The sequence below is a fragment of the Miniopterus schreibersii genome (genome assembly GCF_964146895.1).
Source record: "Miniopterus schreibersii genome assembly, chromosome: 1".
In the NCBI taxonomy this organism is placed as follows: Eukaryota; Metazoa; Chordata; class Mammalia; order Chiroptera; family Miniopteridae; genus Miniopterus; species Miniopterus schreibersii.
Window position 1 is genome coordinate 14,300,634 of NC_138101.1, and position 16,346 is coordinate 14,316,979.

Below are 16,346 nucleotides of genomic sequence, written 5' to 3' on the forward strand. Positions count from 1 at the left end.
CAGAGAATAGGAACAGGAGAAATGCAAATAAAATAGAATGCTAAGTACAGTGCTAGGCACTGCTACAATTGTTGCCTCAGCTCATCATCACATCATCTGTGAACTGGGTATTATCTCACAGAAGCAGAAACTGAGTTCTGAAATGTAAGGACCTCGCCCAAGTTCACACAGCTAGTGTCAGAGCCCGTCAATTCTTGCAAATAATTTGCTGTGTCACTGTGTGCACAGCCCCGTTTCTGCAGAGATTGAAAGGTGGGAGAGGAAGGACCCTTTAAAACAAAACGCAAAAAATGAACAACTCCCCGAGTTGCCCTCGTGCATCGGAGGCGCTGTGGCTCTGGAGGAAAGAGCTCCTGTCCTTGCCTTTCAAGCGCAGGCTAAGCAGGAACAATGCAATGAAAACCCACCCTCTCTCAGGCCGCTTTCCTCGCTCGGAACGCAGATGCTGGGGCCGTGAGGCGCGGGGGGGACCAGAGAGGAACGGACACGCGGCCCGGCAGTTGCCTGGAAACGCCCGCTGGAGGCGTCCCAGCGTTAAAGGGTCCGGGAGAAGTGTCAGGAGCCTGAAGTGGGACCCCAGCGCCCGTCGTCTCCGCGCCGGCGGCCTGTCCCCGCCGCTCGGCGGGCTAGGGCGGGGGAGATGTTGCAGGAGGAGTCGGACCTGTCTCTCACCATTGCCCAGATCGTCCAGAAACTCAAGGGCTCCAGTCTGTACGCTCAGCTGGAACGGCAGGCCTGGGTGAGTGAGGCGGCCGCGGAGGGAGGGGCGGGCGGGCGGGGGCCCTGCGGCGACGCCTCCGGCCTCCGGCCTCCGCGGGCCTCCCCCCGGCCTGCGCGGGCCTCCCGCCGGCCTCCGCGGGCCTCCCCCCGGCCTGCGCGGGCCTCCCGCCGGCCTCCGCGGGCCTCTCGCCGGCCCCCCGCCGGCCTGCGCCCGAGCCCGCCTCCGGCTCGGCGGCCCCGCTCCCGTGCGCGGAAAGCCCCCTCGCCCCGGTCCACTAGCTCAGCCTCGCGCGTGGGGTGGGAGAGTTTTCAGGAAGGGCGGGGCGCCTCATTCCTTCCTTGAGGACACAGAAGCGCTAACGCCGTTTAGTCCTATTATGGTCCTTCACAGGGTCTGATTTTGTTCACCTGCTGGAATCAGCGGAGATCGTTTGGGCCACGCCTTCCCTCACCTGTTCTGTGCTGTACGGGGCCTTGCCCCCCCCCCCGGGTGCTTTTTTGCTTTAGCATCACTCTACCCTCCCTGCAATAATTCGCCCTCTGTCTGTCCACCCCACACTTAGGGAGCATTTTCTAATGTTCTAGGTTCTTTGATGCAGAGCTTGATCAAGAGATCGTGTTGTGTGTATGTGAGAATGTCATGTAAATGGAATTACACAGTATGTGAATTTTTGGTCCTGGTTTCTGTCATTTAGAATAACGCTTTTGAGAGTCATTCATGTTGTTGGTATTTCAGTAGTTCTGTTTCGTTTTAATTTTTTAAAAATTTTCCATGACATAAATGTTTTATTAGTTTCAGGCGTACAACATAGTGATTAGATATTTATATACCCCGATAAGTCTAGTTCCCATATGAGTTCTGTTCTTTTTTATTGCTGAGTAATATTTCATTGTTTGGATAGAGTACGATTTGTTTATCTACTCGTTGGTTGCTGGGCATTTTCGGTTATAAAGTTATGGGTTATTTACAGTTGTAGAGATTATGAGTCAAGCTGATATATACGTTATGGTGTAGGTTTTTGTTTGAATATTTGTGGGGATTTTCCCTCTGGGATAAATACCTAGGAGTAGAATTACTAAGTTGTACACTAAGTGTATGTCTAGTTCTATAAGAATCTGCTAAACTTTTCCAAAGTAGCTGTAGCATTTTGCGTTTCCACCAGCAGTTATGAGAGTTTCAGTTACTCTGCATCCTTGCTAGCACTTTGTCAGTTTTTTTATTAATTAATTTTTATTTATTAATTACAGTATTCTGGTAGGAGAGTAATGATATCCCATTGTGACTTTACTTTCATTTCCCTGATGACTAATGATATCAAGCATGTTATCATGTTTATATCTTCTTTGGTGAAGTAATGTGTTCAAATCCTTTGCCCATTAATAAAAAATGTTCTCTTATTCTTGAATTGTAAGGATTCTTTATATAAAGACACAAGTCCTTTTTCAGATATTCATCTTCCAAATATTTTCTCCCAATCTGTGGCTTATCTTTTCATTTTCTTACCTGGGTCTTTAAAATAACAAAAATTTTAATTTTTATGACATGTTTTTGTCAATTTCTTATTTTATGATTTGTGCTTTTGTGCCATACCTAAGCATCTTTCCCTGTTTTGTTTTTGTGTTTTTTTAAAATATAGCTTTATTGATTTCAGAGAGAGGAAAGGAGAGGGAAAGGGAGAGAGAGAGAGAGAGAAACATCAATGATGAGAAAGCCATTGATCGGCTGCCTCCTGCACGCCCCCAACTGGGGATCGAGCCTGCAAACCGGGTATGTACCCGGACCGGGAATCAAACCCCAATCACCTGGATCCTAGGTCAACGCTCAATTCATAGCTACGCCCGGCCGGGCCGTTTTGGCCTACAAGTTTTATAGTTTTAGCTTCTACATTTTGATCTGTGATCCATTTTCAGATCATTTTTGTATATGTTGCAATGCAAAAGTTTGTTTTTTTGTTTTTTTGGTGGTTTTTTTGCATGTGGATGACCAGAACTACACCTATTTCTAGTGCCTATTTTCTTGGTATCTTTGTTGAAGATTTAGTGTACACACACGCACACACACAATTCTTTCTGGCTCTATTCTGTTCCATTGATTTATTTGTTTATCACTATGCTAATACCACATTTTTAAAAAATCCTCACTGGAGGATATTTTTTCCATTGAGTTTTTTTAGACAGAGTGGAGGGGAGGGAGGAGTAGAGGAGAGAGAGGGAGAGAAACACTGATGTGAGAGAGACACATGGATTGATTGCCTCCCGAACTTGTCCCCACTGGGCCAGGGGATGAGGCCTGCAACTGAAGCACATGCCCTTGACTGGGAATCGAACTCGAGACACCTTCGGTCTGCAGGCTGATGCTCTATCTACTGAGCCAAACTGGCCACGGCCGCATTTTTTAAATTCTCATAACTTTATAGTAAGTCTTGAAATCAAGTAATTAGTCCTTCAACTTTGTTCCTCTTTTTCAAAATTGTTTTGGTTATTCTAGGTCCTTTGCTTTGCCATATACATTTTATAATTATCTTGTAAATTACTACAAAAAAGCTTGCTGGGATTTGGATTTGGATTCTGCCCACTCTATAGATCAATTTGGGGAGAATTAACCTCTTAACAATATTGAATTTTCTGGCCCATGAATACACTTTATCTCTCCATTTATTTGTATCTTTATTTTCTATTGTCAGAGTTTTACAGTTTAGTATACAAATCTTGTACATATTTTAAGATTTTCCCCTAAGTATTTCATGTTTTGTTTTTTTAAAATATGTCTTTATTGATTTCAGAGAGAGGAAGGGAGAGGGAGGAGAGAGATAGAAACATCAATAATGAGAGAGTCATTGATCAGCTGCCTCCTGCACACTCTCCACTGGGGACTGAGCCCGCAACCCGGGCATGTGCCTGACTGGGAATCAAACTGCGATCTCCTGGAACATAGGTTGATGCTTAACCGCTGAGCCATGCCAGCTGGACTAGTTCATGTTTTTTGATGCCATTATAAATGCTGATGTTTTTTCTCATTTCAATTTCCAATAGTTTCTTGTTAGTATGAAATAATACAATACATATTTGTCAGTTTACCGTGTATTCTCAGCCTTACTAAACTTACTTATTAGCTATGGTACCTTTTTTGTATATTGCTAGGATTTTTCAAGTACATGTTTCATATGTAAATAAAGACAGTTTTACTTCCTTTCCAATATGTATCTTTTTTTTTTTTCTTTCTTGCCTTATTACACTGGCTAGTGCTTCCAGTATGAGGCTGTATAGATACTTTTTATTAGGTTTAAGAAACTTTTTTATTTCTGTTTTTCTGAGAGTTATTATGAATGATGTTGAATTTTTAAAGTACCTTCCTTGTATCTATAGAGATTCTCCATGTGATTTTTCTTTTTACTGTGTTGATTTGGTGAACAATACTGATTGGTTTTGCATTCCTGAGATAAATTCCATTTGATTACAATACATTATCTTTTTATATATATCTTGATTTGATTTGCTAATATTTTGTTGAAGATTTTTGTGACTATTTTAATAAAAAATACTGGTTTGTAGTTTTATTTTTAACATCTTTGTCCAGTTTTGACATCAGGTAATGCTGATCTCATAAATTGAGCTGGGCAGTATTCCCTTCTCTCCTATTTTCTGGAAAAAATTGTGTAGAATTAATATTATTTCCTCCTTATATGTCTAGTAGAATTCTGGGTAAGGTCATTGGGATCTGGAATTTTCTTTGTGGGAACATTTATTTTTAAAATATATGCAGGGCTATTTAGGCTATTTATCTTGTTGATTGTGTACTTGAAAAGCATTAGCGTCCTGCTGTTACTTTTCTATAAATGTCAATTAGGTCAAATAGATAGAGAATTTTGTTCAAGTGTTCTCTGTCTTACTGAGTGTAGAGGCTTCAGTCAGTGCAGTCCGGAGTTTTATTATTACTGTCATTAGCTTCAGTGTATCACAGGCTTCAGATTTGGTGGGCTGCTGTAACTTTGTGCTTAGAAAGCATCCTGGGGGTATTGGAGGGGTTTTCACAGTGTTTCTACTCCATCTGTCCCTGCTTGCCTGTGCCCCAGAGGGAAGTCTCTCTCCATGCTCTTGTCCCTTCCTCAGCAGTAGCCTGTTGTTTGTAACTCAGTCCTAAGCTCATGGTAGGTACAAGGATTTTTAGCCTCCTGGCCCTGTCTCAGTCCATGTGCACTGGGGATAGGTCTTTCTCAGTGTTCCTTCCTCTTCTCCCTTTGCAGCCAAACTCTGCCTTGTATCTGTGGCAGATGATGGGTGAAAGAGAGATTCCTGCCCCCTCCATGGTGCTGGCTTACTCTCTGCTCTGTCCTGTTGTAGGATCCTCGGCTCAAGAGTTTTCTTACCCTTCCATGAGGAAGCTGGTTTTTGCATCTGTCTTACCCCCAGAAGCAATGGATTATTGCCTTGTCTTCAGAGTGTTTGGTTCCTGAATTCTTCCCTAGAGGCTGAAGGCCTTCTCCTCACATGAGAGGAGAGTATGGGATAAGGTGGTGCGTGGCTTTATGCTTGTTCTGGCAGCCTGTCTCTTCTTGCACACCTGTGCCACAAAACAGGGCACTCTCTAGCTCCCAGCGCTGTCCCCACTCTTCTGTGGGGGCATCTGGTGGAGACCCATGGAAAAGAACGTGCTGCGTTGGCTGGTGTTGCTTAGTGGTAGAGCGTTGGCCTGTGCACTGAAGGGTCGTGGGTTCCATTCCCAGTCAGGGCGATGTACCTGGGCTGCAGGTTCGATCCCCTGCCCCAGTCGGTCGGGGCGCGTGCGGGGGCAACCGATTGATGTGCCTCTCTCTCAAGGATCTTTCTCTCTCTCTCCCTTTCCCCTTCCACTCTCTCTAAAAATCAATGGAAAAAAATATCCTCAGGTGAGGATTAACAAAAAAACAAAACAAAACAAAAAAAGGAAAGAACTTGTAAGGGAGTGTGATTCTCCCTTGAGTTTTGAGCTCCCAGTTACTGTAAAGTGACATGCTAGCCCACATTTAATCTGTAGTAGTTAAAATTTTACTAAATTCTTCTCTCTCACTCTTGTATGGCAGCTTCCTTTCCCTCCTGTGCTCTGTAAAAGGAGAAATCGTTTGGAGCCCCCTCTGTCCTTGGAGGAGCTTGTTACTTTCTGGAATTTAGTTCACTGGATTGTCTTACATCTTCAGTTTTCTGATAGCTTCCAAAGTTACGATTTTGCAGCTTATACCACTTTTTATCATTTGTTAGGATGGGAGGGACATTTCCTGTACTGGCTTTTTGCATTCTCTGTATTAGCAGAACTCTGATAATAAGTGTTTAAGGACTGCATGTGTGTCCACAAGAAGACTGGTCTGTGATTTCCCTTTTTTTGTAGTCTTTGACACTTGTTATATCAAGGTTACTCTGGCCTGATAAAATGAGTAGGAAAGTGTTCCCTCTTTTTTCATTTTCTATTTGCTGCAAGATTGTCATGAGATTGTTTGGGAAGTGTTTTTGTTTTTTTTTAATTAGTGGACTTTATTTTTTAGCACAGTTTTAGGTTTACGGCAGAATTGAGCAGAAGGCACGGAGTTCCGATATATCCCCTCTCTCCTTGCACAGTTTCCCCTCTTAACATCTTGCATAGTGTGGTACATGTGTTACAATTAGTGAACCAATATTGATATATTATTATTAAAGTCCTTAGTTTACATTAGGGTTCACTTTTTATGTTGTACAGTTCTATGGGTTTTGACAAATCTATAATGTCATATGTCCACAATTCCAGTGTCTCACAGAATAGTTTCACGGTCCTGAAAATCTTCTGTGCCCCCCCCCCCCCCGCTCATTCCTCTCTCGTGGCCTAAGCCCCTGGCAGCCAGTGATTTATTTTTTATTTTTTGTATCTGTAGTTTTGCCTTTAAGAATATCATATAGTTGGAATCATACAGTATGTAGCTTTTTCACCCCAGCTTCTTTCACTTAGTAATGTACATTAAGTTCTTAGTAATATACATTAAGTAATATACATTATGTGTGTTTTTTGTTGTTGTTTGCTGAATAATATTTTTTGTGTGGGTGTATCAATTTGTTTATAAATTCACCTCTGGAGGGATGTCAGTTACTTCCAAGTTCTGGCAGTTTATGAAGGCAACTGCTATGAACATTCCTGTGTAGATTTTTTGTCAACATAAATTTTCAGCTTATTTGGGTAAATATCAAGGACTGCAGTTGCCGGATTGTATGCTTAAGACGCTGATTAACTTTGTTAGAAGCTGACAACTTCACCTCCAATGTGACTGCACCATTTTGCAGTCCCACCAGCAATGAATGAGAGTTTCTGTTGCTCCACAGCCTCACCAGCACTTGGTGTTTTAGGTTTTAGCCATTCTAATAGGTATTTTGTAATATCTCATTGTTTTAAGTTGACACGAAGCATCTTTTCACATGTTCTTTTGCCATCTGTATGTCTTCTTTGGTGAGACGTCTGTCCAGATCTTTTGCCCCTTTTTAAATTGAGTGTTTTTTTATTGTTGTGTGTTAAGATTATTTATTCTGTGCCAGGCATAGTTCTAGGCTCAGGGCATACAACAGGGAATAAGATGAAGCACCTTCATGAAGAGATGATAGAATTACAAATAGGTGCAGGTCCACAATCCCTTTCTTAGAACCTGGGGCCAGATATGTTTTGGACTTCAGATGTTTTGCAAATTTTAGAAAGGTAATTTGTGCATCTTTTGTATGTTCTTTAATATCCCTACCATGGTCTTGCAGCACCCAGTAATTGTACACACTAATAGTAATATTTATGCAGCAAAATATATGAATTTTCACACTCATTATGGTAAATAAGGACTATAAATAATCTCATGTCAGTTCAGGTCAGATCAGATTTTGCCATCAAATGAGTTCAACTCAGGACAGATTTTGCCACTAATTCAGTTCCACAAAAACTTTGGTTTTCAAAGCTCTTTAGGTCTTGGAATTTCAAGTAAAGGATTATATATCTGTACCTATAACATCTGACAGTTAATAAAAAGTAGGGCAAGGAAATAGGAAGAAAGATAAAGCAGGGTAAGGAGAGGATTTCATGGGACACTCAAAAACGTGTTTGGCTGGTTCTCAAAATAAATAAAATAACAAGCCTATAATATTATAGATTAATGGAAATATAAATATAGATCTTTTAAAAGTAATGCAATCTTGGACTTGGAAAAATATGTGATAACAACTTTGCCTTCGTTTATATCCATTAGCTCAGTCATTCAATAGAAATCAGCTAAGCCTTAAAAGGCAACTTTACAATCAGCTTTGAAAATATACTTTTAAACAACTGGCTGTTTATTTGTTACATATAAAGGGACATATGTAATACTTTGAACAGTAAAGATTCAAAAAAAGGGTTTTCTTTAAAAAAAAACTTTTGAATATAGCAGGCATTTTCCTGCCTCACATTTTCTGGACTGCCTGCCTCTGTTCTGCCTGTTCGTGTCAACCCAGAGGGTGCTAGAGCAGTGTGGGCCAGCTTAATTAGAAAATAAAACCACACAGAACATTTATCAACCAATATAAATGATTTTTAGACTTTTCCGTGACTAGTGCTGCTCTTTTAGTACTATGATTAAACACTGACTCTATTTTAATGTACCCTTTTATATATTGAAATTTAATTATTTAAGATATTAGTGTGATGACATGGAATTTTGTGGTTCTAGAAAGGGGTTATGTTTCTGAGTTTCCTCAGTTACTTCGTTATGAAGTCAACCTGCATCTTAAAATTGCATTTGATCACTCATCCTCTAGACACTAGGATAATAGCCTAAATCCAAATTTGATGTCTAGCACCAGATCAGCATTATTAATTTGTATCATGCATTATTTGTATTTAAAATGGATGTTGTGTAAAACCTCAAATGTTATTTCCATTCCATTAAATATTTAATAAGTCTTGTTGCTCAGATTGTTATTATAAATAATAGAATTGTGAAAGGAAGGAAACTGAAAGGAGATAGGCTTTGGAGAGAGAAGAAACAATATAGATGATAGGATGTTGTCATAATTCTAGAATCCCAGAACATCTCAACGCTAATGTCTCTACTAAAAAACTTACAAGGTTGTATCTCAAATATTGCTTTTGTGTACTTCATTTCTGGAAATATGTATCATGTATAGAGAATTTAGAGGTCATGAAAAGGAGAGAAGAAACTGGCCTTCACTTACTATTTATTTTAGGAAAATGAAAGTTAAATAGATTTAATTAAATAGATTTTAATTAAATATATTTTGTGTAATGCATGGGTAGGTAGAACATATATTGGTATTTAAAAGCCTGTACCATGATCAGAGTTTACTACCATCTGTCTTTTTTTTTTTTTAATCTCTTGGGTGGGAACTGGCATTATACTAGGGGGAGCTCCTGACTGGACTACTGCAGTTGATATATAAATGACTAATTCAGGGGCTCTGATTGAGTTTGGTGTGACCCAGGGAGTGGTATTATCCTCACCCATATCTACTGTGGCTACTGTCATGCCCTTTAATCTTGGAAAGTAAGACAGTGAAGAAATGGACTATGGTGTACAGGATTTCAAAATAAGTAACCTCTTGTCTTCATAGAATTTATGTACTCGAGGGATAAGATACCTATTAAAATGTAGGTTTGCTTTGTGTAAGATATTTCTTCACGCTTTATTTCAGCACTGAGTCACTTAGAAGGTCATGTAAGGTTCTTGAATGAGGTAAGGCCAAGTTGAAACGAGAGGGAAGAGATTGTTAGTGAATGTGAACTGCATGCAGATTGTCTCTGGCGTAAAGTATGTTGGGGAAAAAGCCTAGGGAGTAAAGCTGCAGAATACGGGAGAATAAGACAGCTGGTGCTGGCAGAGAAGTGGGTCAACTTGGGGACGTCAGCAAAAGAAAGCCAGTGAGGGATCCGTCTGCAGGTGAGAGACACCAGAGCAGGGCTTCAGTTATACAACGCAGATTGAGTGTAAGGCATGGTCAGCTTGCACAGAGCCAAAATTTCCAATTTGAAACTAAAGCTCACTCTTGGCTACAGTGCATGTCTACTGGGACTACTAGGATTACAGAAACAAATCTGGCCTACAGTTTTAGAAAGAACCAAAAGTATTGGGAAGAAATGAGAATACCCCATTCAGGACGTTTTAATGAGCCCCTCTTCTGTAGTGGTGATGGGCTTTGACAGAAAATAGACGAAGTCCAAAACAGTTATGCTAATGAAAGAATGTTTGGGGATTGATGTGGGAAAGGGCCTTAAACCCTTTTTTATCACACTTCTCTCTTAGTTTTTTTTTTATGTCCTTTAGTACATTGTGAGTTTCTCAAAAGTGAGGGAGGACCATGTCTTGTTTGTGTGCTTTTATATCCAACACCTGGAACATAGGAAGTGTTCAGTTAATTATTGAAAGAGGAATGCAAATGATGGGCCTATGCTAAAGTATAAATGTACTGAAAGGAAACAGCATTCCTTGTTTATTTGTGGGGAAATTTATAAGAAGGATATAACATGGTTTGGTCAATATAATTTTGTCAGGTAACAGTTAAAGCCAAGTTGATACTTGGGATGCAGAAATGAAGAAGGCATGGTCTTTGCCCTTGAATTTAACAGTCAGAAAGATAGATAGGTGAGCTGAGAATCACAGTATAATCTGATAAGTGCTATAGCCAGGAACAGAGTGGATATTTTTGCAGGCGAGGGTGGGAGGAGTGGGGAAAGCAGGTAATGTTTGAGGGACGTCGTGCGAGCTAGGAGGTCTTTGCTAAGGTGTGAGGGAGCACTTGCCTCTGAGGAACAACATAAACCAAAGCCTGGAACCCTTGACATGTTTGCCAGTTGGAGAATCGTGGAATATAGTTCACTGTGACTAAAGAGCAGGTGTGCATAGGGAGGAGGTGTGAGAAAAGAGAGGATGCTGTTAGCTCGTTGGAGGGGCAGCTGATGAACTTGGAGAGATAAGTTGGTACACATAGTGAAGGGCCAAGTGTGCCTGCCCTGCTGAAGTTTAGGGTTCTTGTGTATGCTGTGGAGATGCATAGCCAGGAAAGAATTGTGTTTTAGGAAGAAAACACTGCAGGATGGACTGAAAAGGGAGTAACTGGTTCATTTATTTGATAAGCTTTTATTGAGCACCTACTTGTGAAAGTAACTATTCTAGGCACTTAGGATACAGCAGTGAACAAGTAGACCAGGATAGCTGCCCAGTGGAGCTTACCACTTCTAGTGTAGTGAGGTAGACAATATGCCAATAAACATAGTAAGTAAAGTAATCACACAGTGTATCAGGAGGTAATAAATGCTAAGAAAGAAGAAAAGGTAGAATAAGGGGGTGTGAGGGTGGGGATAGTTGGTAGTTGCAATTTAAAGGAGGTGGCAGTATGTCCAGTTCAGAGCTGTTGCAATGATCCAGGGGAGAAATGATGAGGACTTAAGGGTGGTGCTTCAAAGTGGAGAGAAGGAATAGATTGGAGGAAATATTTTTCTTTTTTGACCCATAAAATAAAACACAATGGAAACTGCACAAGTCTATAATATAATGAAATATTATAGGATGAACGACCTTGTAAAAGCCACCTTGGTAAGAAAGTGAAGCGTTGCCATCCACACCAGAAACCCTTTCGTTAGCCCCATCCCAATCCCACCCTCTCCCCCCACAACCTGATTTTGGTAATCACTGTCCTGCATTTCTTGTTAGTTTTATTAACCAAATGTATAGAGACACTCTAACTTGGTCTTGCCAGTTCGAGAGTTTTTTTGATGTGCCTTTTAAAGTCTTTAAATCTACAGGTTTCCTCTCCTTCCCGTCTATTTCTTTATAATTTATCAGCCAAGGAACTGGGCCGTTTGGCCTCTACAATTTCCCACACCCTGGGTTGCTCTGATTGCACTCCCATGGTGAAGCGTCACGTGTTCCTCTGTCCTTTGCATGACTTGTAAGTTGACAGCTGGGCCCAGAGGCTTGAGCAGACGCAGGTGGCCACTGATAGCCGCAAGTGTTTTTTCAGTTGAGAAGCACATCATGTCTGCTTGATGTGTTGTTTGCAGTGTTAATAGCTGTTTCTGCTCAGTGTCTAGAATTAGTAATTCATTGGGGGTTGCAAAATGGTGATATTCTAATGATATTATATCTGTTCTAGTTATCAGCTGGAATTCTTTTATAAAGAGATGTTTCCTCTTATCTACTATTTGGTTACCCAGTGGTACAATTCCCATAGGAAAGGCAGGATAAAGGACTTTTCCTTTATTTGCCAGTTTTCAAGGTAATAAGTTGGTTCCCTGTCATCCTCAATTTTTATTACATTATCAGTATCTCCTCCTCAATGTGGCCTTGTCTGGGAAGGGTGCCCTGGTTGGTCAGTTTCAAGAATTCATAGGTGCTAGGCAGCTCTGGTCTCCTCAGACCTCATCTGCTCTATTGGATTAGAGCAACCCTCGCAGTCCCAGCCCCTGTTCTGAAACTGGCTTATCATGTATTCTAGTGATCACTTGCAGGCTGTTTTGGAGTTCTCCTGTTCTTACATACACCAGACACCCCGCTGCTTCCCCTGCTTCCCCTGCACAGATGCTAGTACCTTACACTGTAAATCTTGTGTCTGTTGGTTTGCCCAGCTGTTTGTATTTTAGCTTTGGGGGGATTTCTTATCACCAAATTGGTTTCCATGGGACTTTGGTTTTGCTACCTGGTTGCTTGGTCTGTTTTTATATGGAAATCAGGGCAATTTAAAAAAACAACAACCAACTTACTGCTACCAATGCCATCTTTTCAGAATTGGATTGATTCCTAGATGAGTTAGTGGAGTTGAGAATAACTGAAGTTTTGACTTGGAACAGCCGGTGGATAGTTACTGCGTGTATGAGAGTTAAAAACAGAAGAGAAGAGGCAGGGGAGTAAGCGGGAGATCACATCAGTGTTTTCACTCTGAGGTTTCAAATGCTTGTGAGATACTCTCAGAGAAATGCCTTCTTAAGAGATGGGCTTCTAGAATTTGATAGAGAGAGCTAAGCGACGAGAGATCAACACATTGTAAATAATGAAGCCCTTATAAGTTGGAGAAATTACTATTTCCAGTAAAGATTACGGTATGAAATAGCAGTAGAATAAAAAGCTTGCACTTGAAGATGAAAGAGACCCTAACAAGCATTTGTGAACTAGTAGTTTTATGTATTTTCCATAAATATGTACAACAAATGCAGGTTCACATGAGCAGCAATCCAAAGAGGAAGATACTATTCAAAAATCCACTTTATGGATGCAACCGGGATCTTGGTCATTGGGTGTGGATGCTCTATATGTTGGGTATAATATTAAGAGAATGAACTTTTGAAATCTGAGTATTTCTTCTACTAGAAAAATAGATGTGTTAAATATTGATAAAGATAGAAACCCTAGACCTGGCCAGGTAGCTCAGTAGGTTGGAGCATAGTCCTATACACCAGAAATGTTGCGGGTTTGATTCCCAGGCAGGGTGCATTCCTGGGTTATGGATTCAGTTCCCAGTTGGGGCATGTATGGGAGGCAGCCGATTGACGTTTCTCTTTCACATTAATGTTTCTCTCTCTCTCTCCTCCCTCCCTCCCTCCCTCCCTCCCTCCCTCCCTCCCTCCTCACCCCCCAAAGCAATAAAAACATATCCTCAGGTGAGGATTAAAAAAAGATAAAAACCCTAGATGATGTTAAATATTTATAAGCTACAAGTTTTTACATTTTGGGTAGACTACAGCGTACTATCACAGATCCCCTCTTTTAAGTAGGTGAACAAGTCCTCTCTCTTTTGAGTTTGTCTGTGAATTCTCAGGTGCTCTGACCTCAAAGGGGAGTTTTTAAATAGTTTGTACATTGGGACACTCCTTTTTAAAATTTTCATTAGCATTAAACATCAACCCAAATGATTTACTTTTGACCTCTGACTTTTTCTTTTTTCTAAAATTAGGCCAGTCTTCAGAGACCTGAGATTAAACTTGAATCACTAAAAGAAGATATTAAGAGATTCCTTAAAACATCAGGTTTGTAAGTTGCTTTTTTTCCCTAATTCTTTAAGGCAAAATAAGGAAATACTTTATTTCAAGGGAATATTTTGTCCCCAGCCATCTAATTACTCATTGAAACTTGTGAAGCAGTGGCTGGGTAGGTTTCTATTTTGGAAGAATTAGAACTTTTAGACATTCCAATAAAATGCTGTAAAAATTTAGGGGCACCGGGGGAATGAGTGCTTTACATGAATTGGTTTTAAATACTGTTTACCTTCCTCATCAAAATACATCTCCCTAGTTAAGCAACTTGTCTTTTCTTTTTGTGTATGTGGCTTTTTTCCTTCTACAGTTCTTTTCCCTCCTCTTTTCTACCCTTTCAGTGAACAAAAGAAAATCCCACTTCTTTTTAGAACAAGAAGAGAAGTTCCCTCTTCTAACCTTTGCACTTGGAAACTGAGATGTTAGTTTACTTACCCAGAAAAGTTCAAGTAGTTAGCAGCCAACATAACTGGTCTGACTGGTGGTCCCTTATAATAATCCACTCCTGTTGTTCAGAGGTTTGCTGACTAGTTCACTGTAACTGATTACTTGTGGTCTATGTTTGCCAAGTGCCCGGCTCTTTCTTGCCCTTCTCTTGGGACAGTCCTCATAGCGCTCGTAGTACACTAGCTAAAGATTTCAGCATTTGTTGAGCAACTTAATGATAGAAGAAGGAACTTTTCCTCCCATCTTGAAAAAATGGTACAGTAGTTTTACTTAAATAATATAACATTGACAACTTGGCTACTGAGTGTTTGCCAAGGGATAGAGTGAATGCAAAGGAACTAAATCCTTTATAATACTTTACGCAGCAATTGGCAGTTGATAAGTTCTTTCACAAGTGAGTGTGATGCTACAGTTCCAGTGACACAAACTTAATTGTAATGTATAGTTGCTTTTGAAACTAATATATGTATATATTTTATTTTTAAAAAACAGGTTGGGAGAAGAAACTTCAGAATGCTGTGTATAGTGAACTGAGTGTGTGAGTTTTTCCTACCTCTGTTGAAATACTATGTTTAGCTATATTTACTTTGTAAGTACTGAATACAGTATTGCTATATATACTCATTGTGTTATTTCCCATTAGTATTCATAGAGCATTTAAAATTAGGTAATGCTTTTAAAAATTATGATTTTTTCCTGAGAAATAATAATGACTAGGTGGAGTTTTTATATCACCAAAAGTTTTACATTAAAAATTTCTTTATTCAGTGTAGTTAAGGAATAAGGCATTTCTCCTAAGTTAGTAGTTCAGAAAACTGAAGCTTACCAACATTCTTTTTATTGTTGCCATTTTGGATATTACCCTTTTTCTGTTTATATGCGACCCTTGTAAACATAATTAACTTTTTTTTTGCAAAATTGGTATTTTTAAGAACATCAAACAAAAAAATTAACTTTTTGTTTATGTGGACTTGCCCTCAGCATCCGTTGAGGTATATAGAGCTATTTGTCATTACAAAAAATGTAGATCTAGAACATTAGCTTTTATAGTTTACTGAATATTTCATGACCCGATGGTACAGGGGAAAGGGGCGTGGTCAAGGATGATTCTAGTTGGCTACATAGGCAGGAATGTGCTTCGTGCTCAAGGCTTTGTAGACTGGATCCTAATAGCATTTGGGTGTCAGTTTAGAATTTTAAGCAGAGTAGTGACATGATCATGTTTGCATTCTGTTCATTCAGCAATGTACTGGTTGTCTAGTATGCGCCAGGCATTCTGCTGGACTCTGGGATTGCAGTCACTGGTGAGGAAGGAAGACATTGCTCCCAGCTAACCACCAGGCAGACTGGCAAAGAGGTTGAAAATAGCGTAGGAGAAGGGGACACTGGCTGGGAATCTGATGGATGAATGCAGACCAGAGATGCTGGTTCCCGAAGATAGTGTCAGTGGGGCAGAAGAAGCTGAGAAGTGTTTGGGGGGACTTAGGGGACAGGAAGAGGAAGGGGTCAAGAACAGTGCACAGCTTTCTGTATGTTGTTCCTGTCTGACAGAGCTCTCTCCTCAGTAAGTGTGCTCAATTTCAATCCTAAATTTCTAAGTTTTATTAAATTTAGAAATACTGTAATTACTATTAAAATGGAAGGATGTTAGAGTGATATTTAATTCTAAACCACATGTCCCTTTACAAATGATATATTGAGCACCAGGAAATAGTATAGTTTTTAAAACTATCTTGCATATAAGAAAACTGAGGTATCTAGAGATTATCATTTTTTCCTTTGTGAAAGGTGATTTCTTTAGGTACATGGAATGTAATTTTAGTGGGAAAAACAGTTAGCTAGAAGTAATCAGTAAGTGAAACTGCCTTTAAATTCCATCGGATAGGCTCCTTTTTTTCTATTCTAGAAATGTTTGTTATGAGCATTTGAGCCTCTTACACTTAGGTTCTGGCATAGGTACAAGTAGCTTGGTATGTCATTAACCCTTCACGTGCCTATGCCCCACTTTGGATGAGGAATTTTTTGAGAATTCAGTGTATGGTTCTTGATTATTGGAACATGGTTCCTTTGCTGTAGGTACAGGTCGTATAACTAACTTCAATAGGAGTTATATGTTTTTTGTGAAAGAGGTTGGAGTAAATGCTGAACTATCATGTTTCCCCATTGCCTTCTGTGTGATCTCATG

At 40.1% G+C, this 16,346-nt stretch overlaps 1 protein-coding gene across 9 annotated transcripts in view; it reads left to right on the forward strand.

Moving 5' to 3' along the window:
* Positions 1–315: 315 nt before the first annotated feature.
* The window catches only part of TBC1D19 (TBC1 domain family member 19), an 80,587-nt gene continuing 64,556 nt past the window's right edge, over positions 316–16,346 (forward strand). For 2 of the 9 annotated variants that reach the window (XM_081135829.1, XM_081135831.1), the window contains exons 1-3: positions 316–739; positions 13,636–13,712; positions 14,654–14,699. Coding sequence is in view for 5 of the 9 variants with exons in the window: in XM_081135823.1 (XP_080991949.1) it covers positions 641–739; positions 13,636–13,708; positions 14,654–14,699 (218 nt within the window). In the remaining 4 variants the exon portion in view is untranslated. Of the gene's footprint in view, positions 740–13,634; positions 13,713–14,653; positions 14,751–16,346 lie in introns of those variants that run through there. The other 7 variants (XM_081135823.1, XM_081135824.1, XM_081135828.1 and 4 more) reach the window with 6 other exon arrangements.